The following is a 15,557-nucleotide window of genomic DNA, read 5'->3' on the forward strand; positions in this document are numbered from 1 at the left end:
GTCTGTCTCAAGGGCATGAGAAGAGGAAAGTAGAAGGGAAAGAAGAAGGGAAGGCAAACAAGACACATGGGGCCAGTTCCTGCTTCGAAGTGAAGACGCTGAACTGAAGTTACCTAAAGATCAACAGGAATAGCATGACACTCCCCTGTCTCCTGCCTCAAAAGCCCAGCTTTCTATCTGCACAGAACATTCAGCTCCATACACCAGGAGTAAAAAACACTAACAAGAATTTACAGTGAGAGCAAAGTCCTGCTTTTCACTTGTTTTTTCTGTTGACTGTACACTGGGCTATTCATTTGAAAGTTGTTCATCACAGGCCCACCCTGCTTTGTTAAGTTTTAAAACCCGGGAAGTGGAGGTTGCAGTGAGCTGAGATCACGCCATCGCACTCCAGCCTGGGCGACAGAGTGAGACTCCGTCTCAAAAACGAACAAACAAACAAAAACTTAACTAAGCAGAACCATGGTTGCATGTGAACATCCCATAAGGATACTGCCTTATAGGATGTAGCTCCTGCTACAGAGATGTGGTCACCTCTCACTCAAGATTTAAAACAAAATTTTAAATGGAAGATATTTCCACATTTGAAAGGGAAATGAGTATGGTGTCAACATGTAAAATTTCTACTAATTAAATGCAAATCAGTTAGAGAGGGGAGCTGTACTTCCATATTTGCAGCCAGTGTTGATTTAGGTTTTTGTGTGGGGAACCTGTAGAGGAGGAATGACCCAGCTTTCTCTGTGTGCATCTCTCGGGAAGAAAGTGGTAAAGATGACATTTCATTTCAACTGAAAGAAGACTGGCTTCTTACCCTCCCCATTCCCACATCAGTAAAATGGCTGGGGTGAGTGAGTGTGTGATTTCTGAGAAGACCAAGTAAGGGACATTTTACTTGTTCAATAAATATTTATTGAACCCCTGCTGTGTGTTAGGCCCTGCTCTGATCTGGGAAGACAGCAGCTTTCAAAGAAAGGGGGTCACTCTCCAGGAAAGGAATAAAATCTGTTGTTATTCCCCAGACTTTAAAGAAAGATTTTCTTTGAAGTACTGAGTAAAAGCTACTTTATACAGAAATTCTCATGAATTATTTTGGGATGAGAGGAGCTGGGAACTTACCTGCTTCTCTCTGGGGTGTCAGATTCTGAGAACACAGATATCTTGCCATCGCATTGTCCCATCTCACGCCAGGCCCACTGGGATCCCTGTCCCTGGGAGAGATGTCAACAGGCATCATTCCTTAGAGTTTTAGAATCCCTGCTATTGCTCTGCTGTCCTTTGTTGCTAGGCTACCACAATGGCTGTGGAAAAGACACTTAACTTCCCAAAGAAATAAATCTCGGTTATAAAGCCGCAGTAACCCCTCAAAACATCTCACAAATCAGATCCAGGCATGAGAATAGGTGAAGAATCACCACAAAGTCATCATTTCTGGAAAACTCATTCAAAGTGGAACAGAAACTGGTTTTGTGCTCAAACCCAGGCATGTTTACATCCAGAACCAATGCTAAGGAAACAGCCACTCTGCTGTCTGAGACGACTGCATACCCAGAAACGCATTGGTTTACAAGCAATCAGTGGTTTCATCACAGACCAACCCCTTAGGGTGATGATCTGCTTTCCCTGGGACCCATGGGCTCCAGATAGAAGACCCCCCGGCCGTATCCTCATGAAAGCTTCTTTCCTAATGCAGGAGTGCACAAGTGATTCATTGTGCCTGACTAGCTGATATTTTGCTCATTGTCACAACTCATCTGCAGCTGCTGATCCTTCTTCCCTGTTGCTTGTCCAAAGCCACCAGCCACTTTCTCCCAGCCAGTTGCTGTATCTCTCCCTGGATGCATTTGTAGACCCCAATGACCCTGTATTCACTTCACGTTCTGCTCTGACAGGAAATACATGTAGGAGCTCTGCAGTCTACAGATCAGAATCACTCCTGGATTTTGGTTTGTGTATCCTGAACCCACCCAACCTAGTCACACTGTTCATCCTAAAATAAATTAGATTGGCATGACAGGAATGTTTCTAATCACAGAATTTGTTTCTAAGGTTAGAGCATTATAGAGTGAGTAACTACAATAATAACATGAATGAATACTTATCTATTAAAGAGTATAATTATCATTTACTCCTTCAACAAAATTTCAAGTGATCCAGCCCCTTGGTAAAAAAAAAAACCCTATGAATAAAATAAAGAACCATTGAGCAGTTGGTGTTCTGGATAGAAAAGCCAACACTAAATGGGTAGTTGTGAAAAGGCAAGGATTGGGCAATTGGCCTTGCAAATAGCTGATTGTTGGGGATCACAGGTCATCTTACCTCTCTCTATGCTTTGGATTTGTTATTTTAAGAAAGAACGACTGGAACTATTTCTGTCTTCCCTTCTAGCTCTAACATTTTGTTCTGTTTCTTTAGCTCATCTTATTAAAAAAAAAAACAACCCACAGAGTAGATTACACTTTAATGCATTTTAGAGGAATGTGTAGATGTTCACCCTGTAGTGGGTTCATAATATTTTATAAAAGAAAAGTCATCTCAATAATGGCTGGTGAAAGGCACTGTAGGCACTAATTATTTATGATGGTTATTAATCTTATCATACATCTTGCTGATCAAAAACAGAGGTGGAGAGATATGGCTAGTACAAAAGCAGACTTTCAAAAAGTCCTTGAGAAACAAAGTGACTTTTCCATTCCCATTTCTTCTTTGAAAAAAAATACTGCATGGGAAGGATTTCAGAAGGTGGTGGTGAGGAAATTGGCTGGGTCATTAAAGGCATATTGACTTACAGAATTCTAAACAAGCTAACTAATAAAATTAGTGGTATTGTTCTTTTATTATTAAGGAAAAGTACTCATGAAAGTCACTCCAATGATTTATTTTAAAAAGTTGAGCTGTAGTTTAAAAAAACTACATGTCCCCCCTAAATGTAAAGAAAACAAGGAGGTATTATAACAAAACTTCTAGAAATACGTATAAATCATTGACACTTCTACCATTAACATGATTTTAAACTTCTCCTTCCTTACTGTGCTTTACTGGGTTGAGCATTTGTCATTTGGAGATTCCCAGCAGTAAAACTTACCTGTAGCTTGTCAAAAATATATCTTTTCTTAGAATCAGAAATCATATAATGTGTATATAACAAAGAATATGCATATTTTATATGTTCCACGGCTCATGTTTATCAGGATGTCTTATCTAACTTAGGTGAGTAAATATCACTAGGACCAGAAAGGAGGTTGAAGGGAGAACATTGCAATGAGTAAAGGGCAAGACAGACAAGATAATAGATTTACAATGAAGTGATGTGGCTGAGGAGAACAGAGACAGCTGCGGTGGAGGTCTTCGAAGTCTCTGCTTGGAAAACAGTCCTTCAGCTCCATCTGTCTGCTCACTCTTTCATTTGTGTGTTTATTTGTTTATTCACCAAATATTTCATGAAAACTCACTTTGTGCTAGGCAGGGTGCTAGGCATGAATAAAACCGATATTGTTCCTGCCCTTGTAGAGCTCATTCTGTTATGTTATTGTTCTAGTGGCCACTAATGTCTTAAAGAAAAAAATTAATGAAGCAGGTCTGGGATTTCCAAAATGCTCTTCTAATTTAACATATCCCAAGCACTGAAAAAAAATAGGTGAATAAAAGCAAACAGGAGCACCTCCTAGGTGTTCCTCTTGGGGATGTAGAATCTTGTAGAGGAAAATGACTGCCTTTCCCAAAGCTGACCTGGGAAAGTTCACTACGTTTTCATTGTGATGAACACGTGGTGACTGTGCCCATGTCGGAGAGTCTGGGTGAGTGTGTCCATGCTAGGGGAGGACAAAAGGAGAGGGTGAAAGTGACAGAGAAACCAAAGTAACAGCATGCAAACAAGTACAAATTAGGCCATGAGCCACAACAGCCAAAACATCTTCCAACTGATTGCAAAGGCTTTCCTCTGTTTCTCTTAAGAATTAGCCAGATCGCTTGTCATTGTTTTTCTGACCTCTTCCCTGTGTTGCTGATTGCTTGACACAGTGGGTCTAATTATCTCCAGACTCCCAGCCTGTTTTGATGGAGAGGCATGTTTATCTGTATAAGCAGACAGACTTTTCTATCCCCTTGGTCCTAAAGTTTTTCTTTAGGAAAAGTAGGGATGAAACTGACAGCTGTTAATGGATGAACTGGAATGTAAACTTTTTATTTCTGGCTTGTTTGTGACAAGAAATGAACATTTCTTCTCCTTCCTTACTGTGCTTTACTGCATTGAGCATTTGTCGTTTGGAGATTCCTAGCAGTATTTGACTTTCCTGTGAGAATGGCCTCTCTCCGCTGGTAGTTGGCTTTGGACTGACAGTAAATTCAGTTACCTAGCCTCTGCCAAATAACCTAAGGTAGTGCAGACTCTATCCAGACAAAGGACTACACAGCATTGAACTTGGCTCATCAACAACTGAATCCTGGGTCTTTGAATCTCAAACAGGTAACATAAGAAAAAACGAAACAGCTGAAGTTCTGGTTATCTGTTTTTTAATTTATTCCACAAGTATTTATTAAGGCTCAGCTTTGCGACAGACACTGTTCTGGATGCTTGTATGAGAGTGATAAGCAGGAGAAAGCTGCTGCTCTCATGAATTTCATACTTTAGTTGGTAGAGAGCAATCAAACAAATGCAGAAGATAATTACAGACAGAGACAAGTGCTATCGAGAAAATAAAACAATGTCATCAAAGGTGACATAGAGCAGAGAGATGAAGGATGAGAAGGAACCAGCTTTGGGCTCTTGCAGGGAAAAGTGTTGCAGCCAGTGATTCAGCCCTGTCGTCACGGAAACATGCTCAAGCAGCACCATACAAAGACCAGCAAACCTCTCTTGACCTCCTCTCTTTCCGTGCTCGCTTTCGAGAAAAATTCTTCAGAAGAATAGCTTATTTTTCCATTCGCTCTTCAATCTTCTCCAATTGAATATTCATAGTCTCTTCCGAAACAGCTTTCATTTGGTCACCACCAACTTGTCTTTAAACAGCAGCATTCTGATCTAACTTTTCCTGTTGTGAGTCTTACTTCTTAGTCTCTGGAGTGGTCTTGGCTTCTGCTCATTTCTAAACCTAACTCAACCTTCTCTTGATTCCATGAGCCCCAGTATGTGAACAATCAATTCCTTTTTTCTTTTCTAACCAGAATTGCTTCCTATTACTTCCTACCAATAAATGCCTAGTTCACACACTTATATTTTTCATATTATTGTTGATTTTTACCCAGGAAACAACTGTTCAACTTACAGCACATTCTTTATTCATTCTTTTCCTTTATATACTGTTTTCCTTAAAATTTTACTACTGTATTGGTGAGTACCTGTTTATGGTTTTCCTAGCATTGATTTATTTTTCTTTATAACATTTACTTCTTGAGAGTAAATCACTTATTTGAAAGCATTTATCATTGTCTCGTATCACAATGCAAGCCATTAGAGATAGGCATAGTTCAAAATAGTCATGGTTTCAAGACATGTTACTGGTATCCTTATCAAGAAATGTCTTCTAGGTTGTTTCTGCTGTCAATATGTTTTAAATATTCTTCATGTATTTTCTAATGCTTTGCTAGTCTAGGTTCTATGGAATCCATGTTCTTTGTATCCCTAGTTATGTCTCTAATAACACTTCTTAAAAATTTATTAGCTGTAAAATTAAATATGATTTATCTAAGTATTTCATAAAAAACCATTTTCATATACTTTCAATAAAGAATCTAGTCTCAAGTAAGTAGAAACAAACAAGACAGTAGGGAATCCTAAGAAGACATTTGTTGAAAATCATCTTCCAGGATTTTCTCATGGCTTGCTGTCAAATAGATGAAGATGTTTTGATGGCTATTGTATTGTGAAGGATACTTTCAGCTACAAGTAACAGAAACGGCGACTAATTGTGGTTAACTCATAAGGGAATTTGCTGGCTCATATGACTAGGAAGTCCAGAAGTTAAAGGTGCTTCAAGGTTAATCATTGATATTATCAGCATGTGGTATCTTTTTATAAACAGTATGGCTTCGTCTGAGGGCTGGCTTTCCTTGAGGGCATGGAATGGCTGCCAGCAGAACTGGGCTGCAGATGACTTTGTTCATGGCCAGAGATACAGACTTGTTTTCCATGACCTTAGAACAGAAGCTCTATGTTTTATTCTAATTGACTGAAAGAGAATTGCTTTCCATGACCTGAGAACAGAAGTCCTATGTTTTATTCTAATTGACTGATCCTAAATAGGTAATCACTATGACTGAGGACATGTTGACTGGCTTCAATCTGAAATATTATGCCCACCCCAAACCGATCGCTGTGGCAATGAGAAAGGATCCATCAGAACCCACCCTTATTGCTGCCAGTGGGATCAATCCCACTCAAATTCCAGGGCTACTACATAGCCGGAAAGGGTGAAATATACTTGGGGAGCTCTAACACTACCCAATGCAGGTATATATTTGTGTATAATTTGTATATAATTCACATAAATTTCTTATTTGATTATTCAACCATAGAAATAATAATGAGCTGGGTGCAGTGGCTCACACCTATAATCCCAGCACCTTGGGAGGCCGAAGTGGGCGGATTATAAGATCAGGAGTTTGAGGCCAGCCTGGCCAACATAGTGAAACCCCGTCTCTACTAAAAATACAAAAATTAACCAGGCATGGTGGCGCATGCCTGTAGTCTCAGCTACTCAGGAGGCTGAGGCAGGAAAATTGCTTGAACCCAAGAGGAGGAGGTTGAGGTGAGCCAAGATTGCACCACTGCACTCCAGCCTGGGGAACAGAGTGAGACTCCAGCTCAAAAAAAAAAAAAAAAAGAGAGAAAAGAAATAATAATGATCATATCTTACTAATATAAGTTGTTGCCATATGTACATGTTTCACATCATTTTTAATATTATCTAGATTAGAAAAATATGCAAGATTAATTTACTAATATAACAGTTATAATTGTTTCTCTCTTTCTCTATTTCTATTCTTTCTTAATGAGGTATAATGTACCAGTAAGGAAAACAAAAAATTAAAGAAAGGGTGAGAAGAATAGTTAAGATTTTGATTTGAAAAATAATTTCAGAATCACTTTCTTAGACAAAACTATAAATTTAATAAACAGTAGCTAGTTGATATATATAATTTATTTTCAGAACATAATTATATTACTTTCAGAAAATTACTGATCACCTTGTAGTTGTAGCTTAGGAATTATTTTGAAATGTTAATATCTATTAATGCATTTAACTTTTTTTTTTTTTTTTGGCTTTCCAGCCAAAACTGGAAACCCTGCTAGACAAATTCTAAAAGAGCTGTAACGCTTATAAATTATATCCACATTAATCTCTCTATCCCACAAATTTTTTTTTTTTTTTTGAGTTGGAGTCTTGCCCTGTTACCTGGCTGGAGTGCAGTAGTGCGATCTCAGCTCGCTGCAACCTCTGCCTTCCAGGTTCAAGCAATTCTCCTGCCTCAGCCTCCTGAGTAACTGGGACTACAGAAGCGTGCCAATACACCCAGCTAATTTTTGTGTTTTTAGTAGAGATTGGGCTTCACCATGTTGGCCAGCATGGTCTCGATCTCTTAACACCATGATCTGCCCACCTTAGCCTCCCAAAGTGCTGGGATTACAGGCGTGAGCCACTGCACCTGGCCAATAATGAATCTTTCTTTGTATTTACCTTGATAGAATCAGCAACAAAACAAAACATCTTCATCCAACTCCAAAATCCGCTGGAACCTTCCTTCATATTTCAATGTAATTGATTTAATCCTTTTATCAGTAATTTACCCAACTTTATTAATAGTCTGTGCCAAGCACTCCACTAAGCACTGTATGTGAGTATGTGTGTGTGCATATGTGTGGTACTTGCACAAATGAAAAGGAATGTAAGAGGTTTCTGGAACTCTTCCTGAAGCACGCACAAGGAAGGAGCAACTGGAGATTCAGAGTTGGGGTAGAGACGAGAGAGAACAGGGATGCGATAAAGGTACACATCTTGCCTTTGCACAATGCTAATATTAGGCCACTGAGCAGCAGGAGGAGTTCTCAACTCTGAACACCAGAGTCTGAAAATGACTGACAAGTCACATCTTTAACCTGGAGGTCACATCTTCATCATCATTCTTCACCAAGAAGACAACACTTTGGGACTCGATGTGAATGTGAGTTAGAAGTCAATGACAAGTAGGAAAAACAATCAGCACCATCTGTACTTATTCAATGCAGGGAATGTGTCACCATTCTGGAAGTATTAATCATCATGCACTATCAGTGTGGTTAATGCCAAAAATGGTGGAGAAACGATTCCTCCCAGAAACTGCCCATTTCAAAACTCAGCAGCATTTGCCTCATAAAAAAAATATGGAAACTATTCAAATCTAAGTTTATCTCAAACAACTAGAAAGTATAGAGAAATGTATTTGTAGCTTTAATTTTAGGGAGAAAATGAATTGTTAACTGCAATGTAAGCAAAGGACAGTTTGATCTTGGAGAGGTTTAATGTGTGGCAGGTTAGAAACAAGAAAAAAATATTTATTTAGTAGAGAAGCTCAAAAAACCAAACAGTTTTGCCACAGTTCTTGGTTTTAATTAGGAACGTTTAATCTATATCACACAGAGAAAAAATGCCCAAACGCTACCTGATACATCTCAACCAGTGAAGCATGGCTTGTCCTTGCAGGATGTTGATGATTATATTTTTCTGTGACTTTTGTGAAATGCTTGCTGAATCTGAAAGCAATTCAGTTAGTGTCAAGTCCCAGAAACTAATAAGACAGAGGTACTCACCTACTTTCAATATATCATATGTGTCACTTATCATTTAGAAAGTATTATTTTGGCTATCCTGGATAGCATTAGCAAAATAAAAGTTACGTTAACAGCAAATCCCAAGATAGGATAGAAATTACAGGTAAAGGAAAGAAAATAATTCAAGGGAATGATAGAGAAAAAGCATGATTTAGTACCCTAACAAATGTCATTCTTCATTTTTAGTCACAATTAATATAGTATTATTTGCTTTTCTGTAAATGTTCTGATAAAAACACAATAGCATTTGAATTAATTTTTAAATTTTAGTTGCTACATAATTTTTGGTGAACTATACTACAAACACAAAGAATAAAAATCTAACATTTTAAACAAACAGCAGATACATTGCCATACCTCCTGCTTCAGAAGCACATTGTTTATGCAATAAAAATGCCATATATGTTATTATAAGGATTTATTAACTATTTGTAATTTACCAGATGACTGTAAATGAGAGATGACTTTCCAGGAGCCATCTCTCATTCTGTGTGATCAAAACAGACAATTAACAAATATTTAGCAATAAAATATCTTCCTTGCAATAAGAAAAATATTGACAATAAGACAACTTTTCCAGGGAAAAAACATTATGTAGTATACATCAGCTGCTTCTTTAATCAAGAGACAGTTGAATAAAGAGGAGGCTTTCTGAGGCTGCTCCAAGAACAAATGCATCTTCATGATAGAGCGGTTCCCAAAATAAGCTGGCATATTTGGCTTCTGTGTGTGGGTATATTGAATTTCCTGAGTGATCCTGCTGTCATTTTACACATGTCAGATGCACCAGATCAACAACCCAACAAACTGCCAGCGTAGGTTGTTTCTCAGTACCCCGATGGGAACTGCTTTTATGTGCCTCTCGATTTACCTAATGACATTAAAGCAAACAAACAAACAAATGTAACTCTTGCACTAAGGCATCACAGACAACAGATTATTAAAATCCCATAGTTAAAAAAAAAAAGACAGATGAAGCCAACAATCAGGCTCCCTTTGTTGAATTTTGGAGACATAAAGGAGGTCAAAATTGCATATGAGATGGTCACTTAGGTTATCCCTGGTTAATGTTCAACTTCAGACATGAAATTTTAAAGATTAATAGCTGAACTACATTTCCTTAAGATTCATATCTTCTGAAAGTGATCTTTAAACTCAGATTGAGAAGGTGTCACTGGAATTTATTCTTATTAAAAGAAATAGCAAATTTTGCTGCAGGGAAGTCTTTGGAGGCTATTAACAATTTGATTTTTTAAATGCTAAAACATAATGTTGCATTAATTTTAATACAATATTGAGTACAGACGTGAAGCTAAGTGCTTACTTGTAAACTTACCACCTTGCTGATTCATTTTAAAATTCAAATGCCTGTTAGATCTTGATGCTGGGAAAATAAGTACTTTATGGAAATTTCTAAAAGATGTTTACTGAAAATATAGAGTTTTAAAAGAACTGTTTTGGAAAAAAAAAAAAAAAAAGGATGTTTTCTGCCACTCTGGTACAAAAGAAGCTTAAAAGAAAAGTAATTCATCAGATCATGTAATTTGATATTTCCACCTGACACTAACATTAATGGTACTCCAGTGACAGTTTATTTACTGGATATGAAACTGCTAGGTACAACATAGTTAACAAGCCTAGGCTAAAAATAACTTTATTAACAAACACTGTGACATATAACATCTTTCAGATGGAATTAAACATTAAATTTAATGTAAGGTACTTTTTTAAAAGTTACCATACATAAATTTGGCTTTATACAACAGGTAAATTAATGGTTGAGCTATTGGCTCAAATGATTAGACATTTTATTAAAAATTTCTTAAAATTTTTAGGCAAGGGCCATATATCCCTTAAAGCATATATGAAGTTTTATGCATGTAAGGATTTGTGTATTTGGGTAGAAAACACATACGTAGCTATCATCAGATTTTCAAAAGAATATGTGTTTGAATAAATTTTTAAAATTATTCCTTTAAAAGAATGTTTCTCTAGTGTAATACTTACCTCTCATTACCAAATATAATTTGGTTTATAAAATATTGATTTAGTTTATCAGGAGTACATCTATATTACAAAAGAAAGTATAAGAAAAATGATGCTATAAAATGAGAAATATATGTATTGGATATGAGGATGAATGGACTCAGAAACTTAGGAATATCATTAAAATATATGACTACATCTCCATTTTTATACATAATTTAAGAGCATATGGAAAATAGCAATATATGTAGAGTCCTATTTACTGGGCTTTCACAAAGTCAAGATTTATATTATTCCATTTAATTCTTTCAACTCTGGTAACAATTGCTGTGATTATTGCTCCATCTCATATGAAGAAGACGATACTTACAGAAATTTAATCATTTTCTTAAGATCTCACAGCCAGGAACTAGAATGACTGAGATTCAAATACAGGTCTTTTTGAAGCTAAAATTCTTACTCTTTATTTCTATGCTATAATCCATTTCCTACACACTCCCATCCCTGAAAATATATGTTGGCTATCATAGATCATGAAGGAGGGCACTCAAATTCATCCACTGACTATGTCAGAGAAGCCTAATGATCACAATAAATCCTTCTGGGAACTAGAGAAGTGGCTATGATTCCCTCTTTCTTTCATCCCACTGCCTCACATGAGAAGTGGTTATGATTCCCTCTTCCTTTCATCTCACTGCCTCACATCTCTTCAAGAACAAATAGTAATATTACCTCAAACTTCACCTTTTTTTTTTTTTTTTTTGAAGTCACTTTCTGTTGACTGCAAGGGACATGGCAACTTAATTCAACAACTAATTCGAGGGTTGGCTTCTCTTAAGACTCATATTAATTAAAAGGATATCATTTATATAACAAGACTGGCCGATGTTTTTCTGTTAAAGAAAATATATTTTTAGAAAAAAATATTTTAGTTGAATTCTTTTAATATTTAAAATGTACATGATGAACTTCAAAATCTTTTTAAAATTTTTATGTCAATCGAAAAAAGCTTTCCAGGGATCCCTTGTGCAGGCATATCTTTGGATGTACGCTGAAGGAATGGAATGAAGATTTAAATTTGTCATGCTGCTTATGAGTGGCAGAGTTAAATTTCTGTCACAGTATCTGTGTTTGAATAACTAAATCATGCTGCTTCTCTTAGAATGTTCTGGAATTTACACATACGGAGCAAAAAAATCACAAGGGTAATGTGTACAGCAACTCTTTTCATACTTTTTATCTTAATGAATTTCAAAACAATCCTGCTGAGATTGTTACTAAAGAGAAAACTGAGGTGCAAAGAGATTTAATAGGTACCAGTGCTACGTGGAATCCCAGTGTTCTGGTTCCAAACCATGGTTCTTTCTCTCCATCACCGTGCATGGCATATCTGGTCATTCTGAAAGTCATCAGATGGAGAAGGTAGAAGTGAAACCCTCAGTGGTCTATTCTTTCATATTAATCACTTCTCAAGGAAAATCCAGGAAGACAGTTTTCTTTTGTTAAATTATCGTCTTACTACTTCAGTGTTCTGTAATGAGGACTGGAGCTGCTCTAAGTGGATCAGTCCCCATCTTCTGCCTGAGATGTAGATTCTTTGAAGTTTGCATTGAAGACAGTTTTTTTTTCCCCTCTGGACTTGTGAAAAGTAGATTAATTTCTTAACTCCTCCCTAGAAGACATCATAAGTGTTAATTTTTTTTGAATTGCCAAGACTAAGAATTCTCTTGATATTTAGCATGGATTTTTGGACTTCTCTTAACCAAATAAAGTGCTGAAAGTTCGTGCTAGGAAGAAGAATCTGATTTTGGGCAAAAGAGAAGCAAATAATCTCTTTTGTTTAGAACAGAATGTGTGGTTACTCAAAAGCGGCTTGATTAGGCAACAGTTGCAAATGACGTGGTCTATTTCCTCTTTTCCATCCATCTATTCATTCAAGCTTTCCCCCTGACCCACTTCAGTCTACCAGTAACGTTCACCTTCCCAATTCCTGTGTTGTCACCGTCCTTTATATAAGAATAAAATAGAAATATATAAGTATTTGGTAGATAAAACCATGAGTCTATTTTGTTCACTGTTGAATTCATTGTTTTGTGAAAATGTGGAAGCTTACACTTAGTGAATGTATAAACAAAATCCCAATAAGGAGTTATTAAATTTTAGCTCTAACTAACTCCTGGAATAATGCGCATTTAAATGAAAAGAAAATAATGTAACTCTCCCTTTCTCAAAGGAATCTCTTGAGGTGATATTTAATGTGGTGAAGGCAGAAGTCAAGCAGTAAAGGAGGTGAAGGTAATGTGGGAGGGAAGAGAGGCTTTCTGTTTTTTCCCTAAATTACAATTTCTAGGTCCCTGACAATGCCTTATATGCAGAGGGCCAAATGAGACATTCATGGATAATTCCCTTATGTTCATAAAATGGCTTAAATCTTTAACAACTTTGACCCACCTTAATACAGAACTGCTGAGAGACAATTGTTATTCTAGGTGAGGATACACAGGTGCCTTCAAATCCTCTCAAGACAAAATGGGGTGCCTTTATGTAATTCCCAGCCCTCCCAAGGAACATTCCCCAGGGGAATTATGCATGCCAGAATTAAAAAGTGAGATATTTATCTTTTATTTTTAACAAAATCTAGATGAGTGAGGACACATAATAACATATTCTCAAATATAACTATGTATTTTTATATGTATAATATATATATATATATATAAATACAAGTACATGCAAATCAATTGTGATAAAATTTCCAGTCTCTATCATGAAATCAAAACAAAGGAGTGCCCTTAAAAATCTCAGTGCTAGTTGCCAAATAAAATGTTGAGTGTATATCCAATAAATTCTTTAACAAAACAAGACACAAATACATCGGGCAATTGATAAGGCAAACAAAATCTCATTACAGAAGATGCTAAGTAAATATAATTATTTATCATTTTTCCAACACCATCTGTCATACTAAGAAACTTTCAGCTCATCTACAAAGGTTTTATCACCTTTTATTGTCAAAAATAAATAAACATGAGACCAAATTTCCATTTGATTACACTAAAACCACCAAATTGCCATAAAATATACAGTAACTCATAATATAAAATTTTAACACAAATATTTAATCTGTATATGGTAAAATAAAAGCTAGAGTCACAGTTCTGTACATCAAAAACTTTACATTGTGAATATTGGAGATGAATGTGCCACATAAGAATTTTATTATGAGACATTTTGTATAATGGAATGGGTATGGCAAGAATGGGTATGGCAGGGGTTGTAATCAAGGTTATTAGCCAGAACTGGGGTCTCATCTGAAGACACAACTGGGGAAGGAGCCACTTATGTGACCACATGGCTGATGGTAAAAATCATTTCCTCATGGGCTGTTTACCCTTCCTTCCTGGCTCTTGGGCAGAGGCTATCTCCAGTTCTTTGCTAGGGAGGGTCTCTCCAAACATGGCAGGTTGTTTCATCAAAGCATGCAAACTAAGAGGGCAACAGAGAGAATCTTCTATCAAGATAGAAGTCATGAGACTTTATCATCTAATAATGGAAACAATATTCCATTCCCCTTTCCATATTAGGCTGGGCATACAAAGAAGCAAATCACAGGGCTGGTTGATACTCAAGGGTAGGAGACTACAGAAGGTTGTGAATATCAGGTGCCTAAGATCCTTGGGCACCATCTTAGAGGTTTCCCACCACACTAGTGCACTTGAAAATGATGTAGAAAATGTCAAATATATTAAAAAGATAAAACTATAGTTTCTGGCAAAATAATAAGAAAAAATAATGTCTAAGGGCCATTTTAAAAACCTCACCTTAAGATATTTTTTAAATCTCAAAAGAGAAATAAAGATGTAAAATACTATATCAAAAGAAATGCAAATTAAAACAATATATCATTTTCATGTGTCAAATTGGAAAATATTAAACATTTAGTTGATAATATCTATTGTTGGCAAGGGCAAACAGGTACTTTATAATCTACTTATGTGGTCAAACATTTCTGAGGGCAATCTGGAAATATCAAGATTTCCATACCCTCTGACTTACCAATATTACTTTTAGATATTTATTTTTCCAGAAATAATTAAGCCAAAGTTCAAAAATTGATGCACAAAAATGTTCATTTAAGTGATATGTATACTGTTAGAAAAATTGGAAATTATTTAGTAGCATGTCAGGAAAGATTGGCCAAATAAAATGTTATGACAATTACAAAATAAAATATCTTGTAGCTATTAAAAATTACTCTTCATATTTATTATTATGAAAATATATCTACAATATATTTTTAAATGAAAAGAGCAAACTATCTATATAGAACTGCATTATCTACGTAGAACTGGATGTGTATATGCTGATATGTTGACATCCATAGGTGCAGAGGAAAATATGTGAAAGGATATCTATCAAAATATTGAGAGTGATTATCTTTGACTTGTAGGTAATGAATAATCTTTATTTTCCTTATATCATCTGTATTTTCCAATTTATCTTGAGCATATTCACATTTCATAATATTAAAAAGCAATAAGACTATTTCCAAAATAATATCTAAAATTATTTCCTCCTAGACCCTTATATGGGAATGTTTCAAGCTTTCATTACTATGTCTGTTAACTGGAACAATATAGCATCATAAGATCTTTTCTTTTTTTTTTTTTTTTTGGGGGGGGGGAGGGGGTTTGCTTTTTTTTTTCCGGGTTGGGTGGGAAGGGGGGGTTTTCGGCTCCCCCAAACCTCCGCCTCCTGGGTTAGGGAG

At 36.2% G+C, this 15,557-nt stretch overlaps 1 protein-coding gene and 1 non-coding gene across 2 annotated transcripts in view; both read right to left on the reverse strand.

Annotated features, from left to right (window-relative positions):
- CCDC192 (coiled-coil domain containing 192) overlaps positions 1-1,234 on the reverse strand; it is a 205,126-nt gene extending 203,892 nt beyond the window's left edge. The window contains 2 exon segments of the mRNA XM_032262830.1: positions 1,117-1,204; positions 1,207-1,234. Of these exon segments, the coding sequence (XP_032118721.1) occupies positions 1,117-1,204; positions 1,207-1,234 (116 nt within the window).
- A 6,019-nt stretch (positions 1,235-7,253) lies between these two features.
- Positions 7,254-7,315, reverse strand: LOC116554334. The gene has a single exon (XR_004270171.1). It is a non-coding gene; the product is annotated as a U7 small nuclear RNA (small nuclear RNA).
- Between the last annotated feature and the right edge of the window lie 8,242 nt (positions 7,316-15,557).

This window comes from Sapajus apella, unplaced genomic scaffold (genome assembly GCF_009761245.1).
Source record: "Sapajus apella isolate SASKATOON/1434 unplaced genomic scaffold, GSC_monkey_1.0 scaffold1, whole genome shotgun sequence".
Taxonomy (NCBI): domain Eukaryota; kingdom Metazoa; phylum Chordata; class Mammalia; order Primates; family Cebidae; genus Sapajus; species Sapajus apella.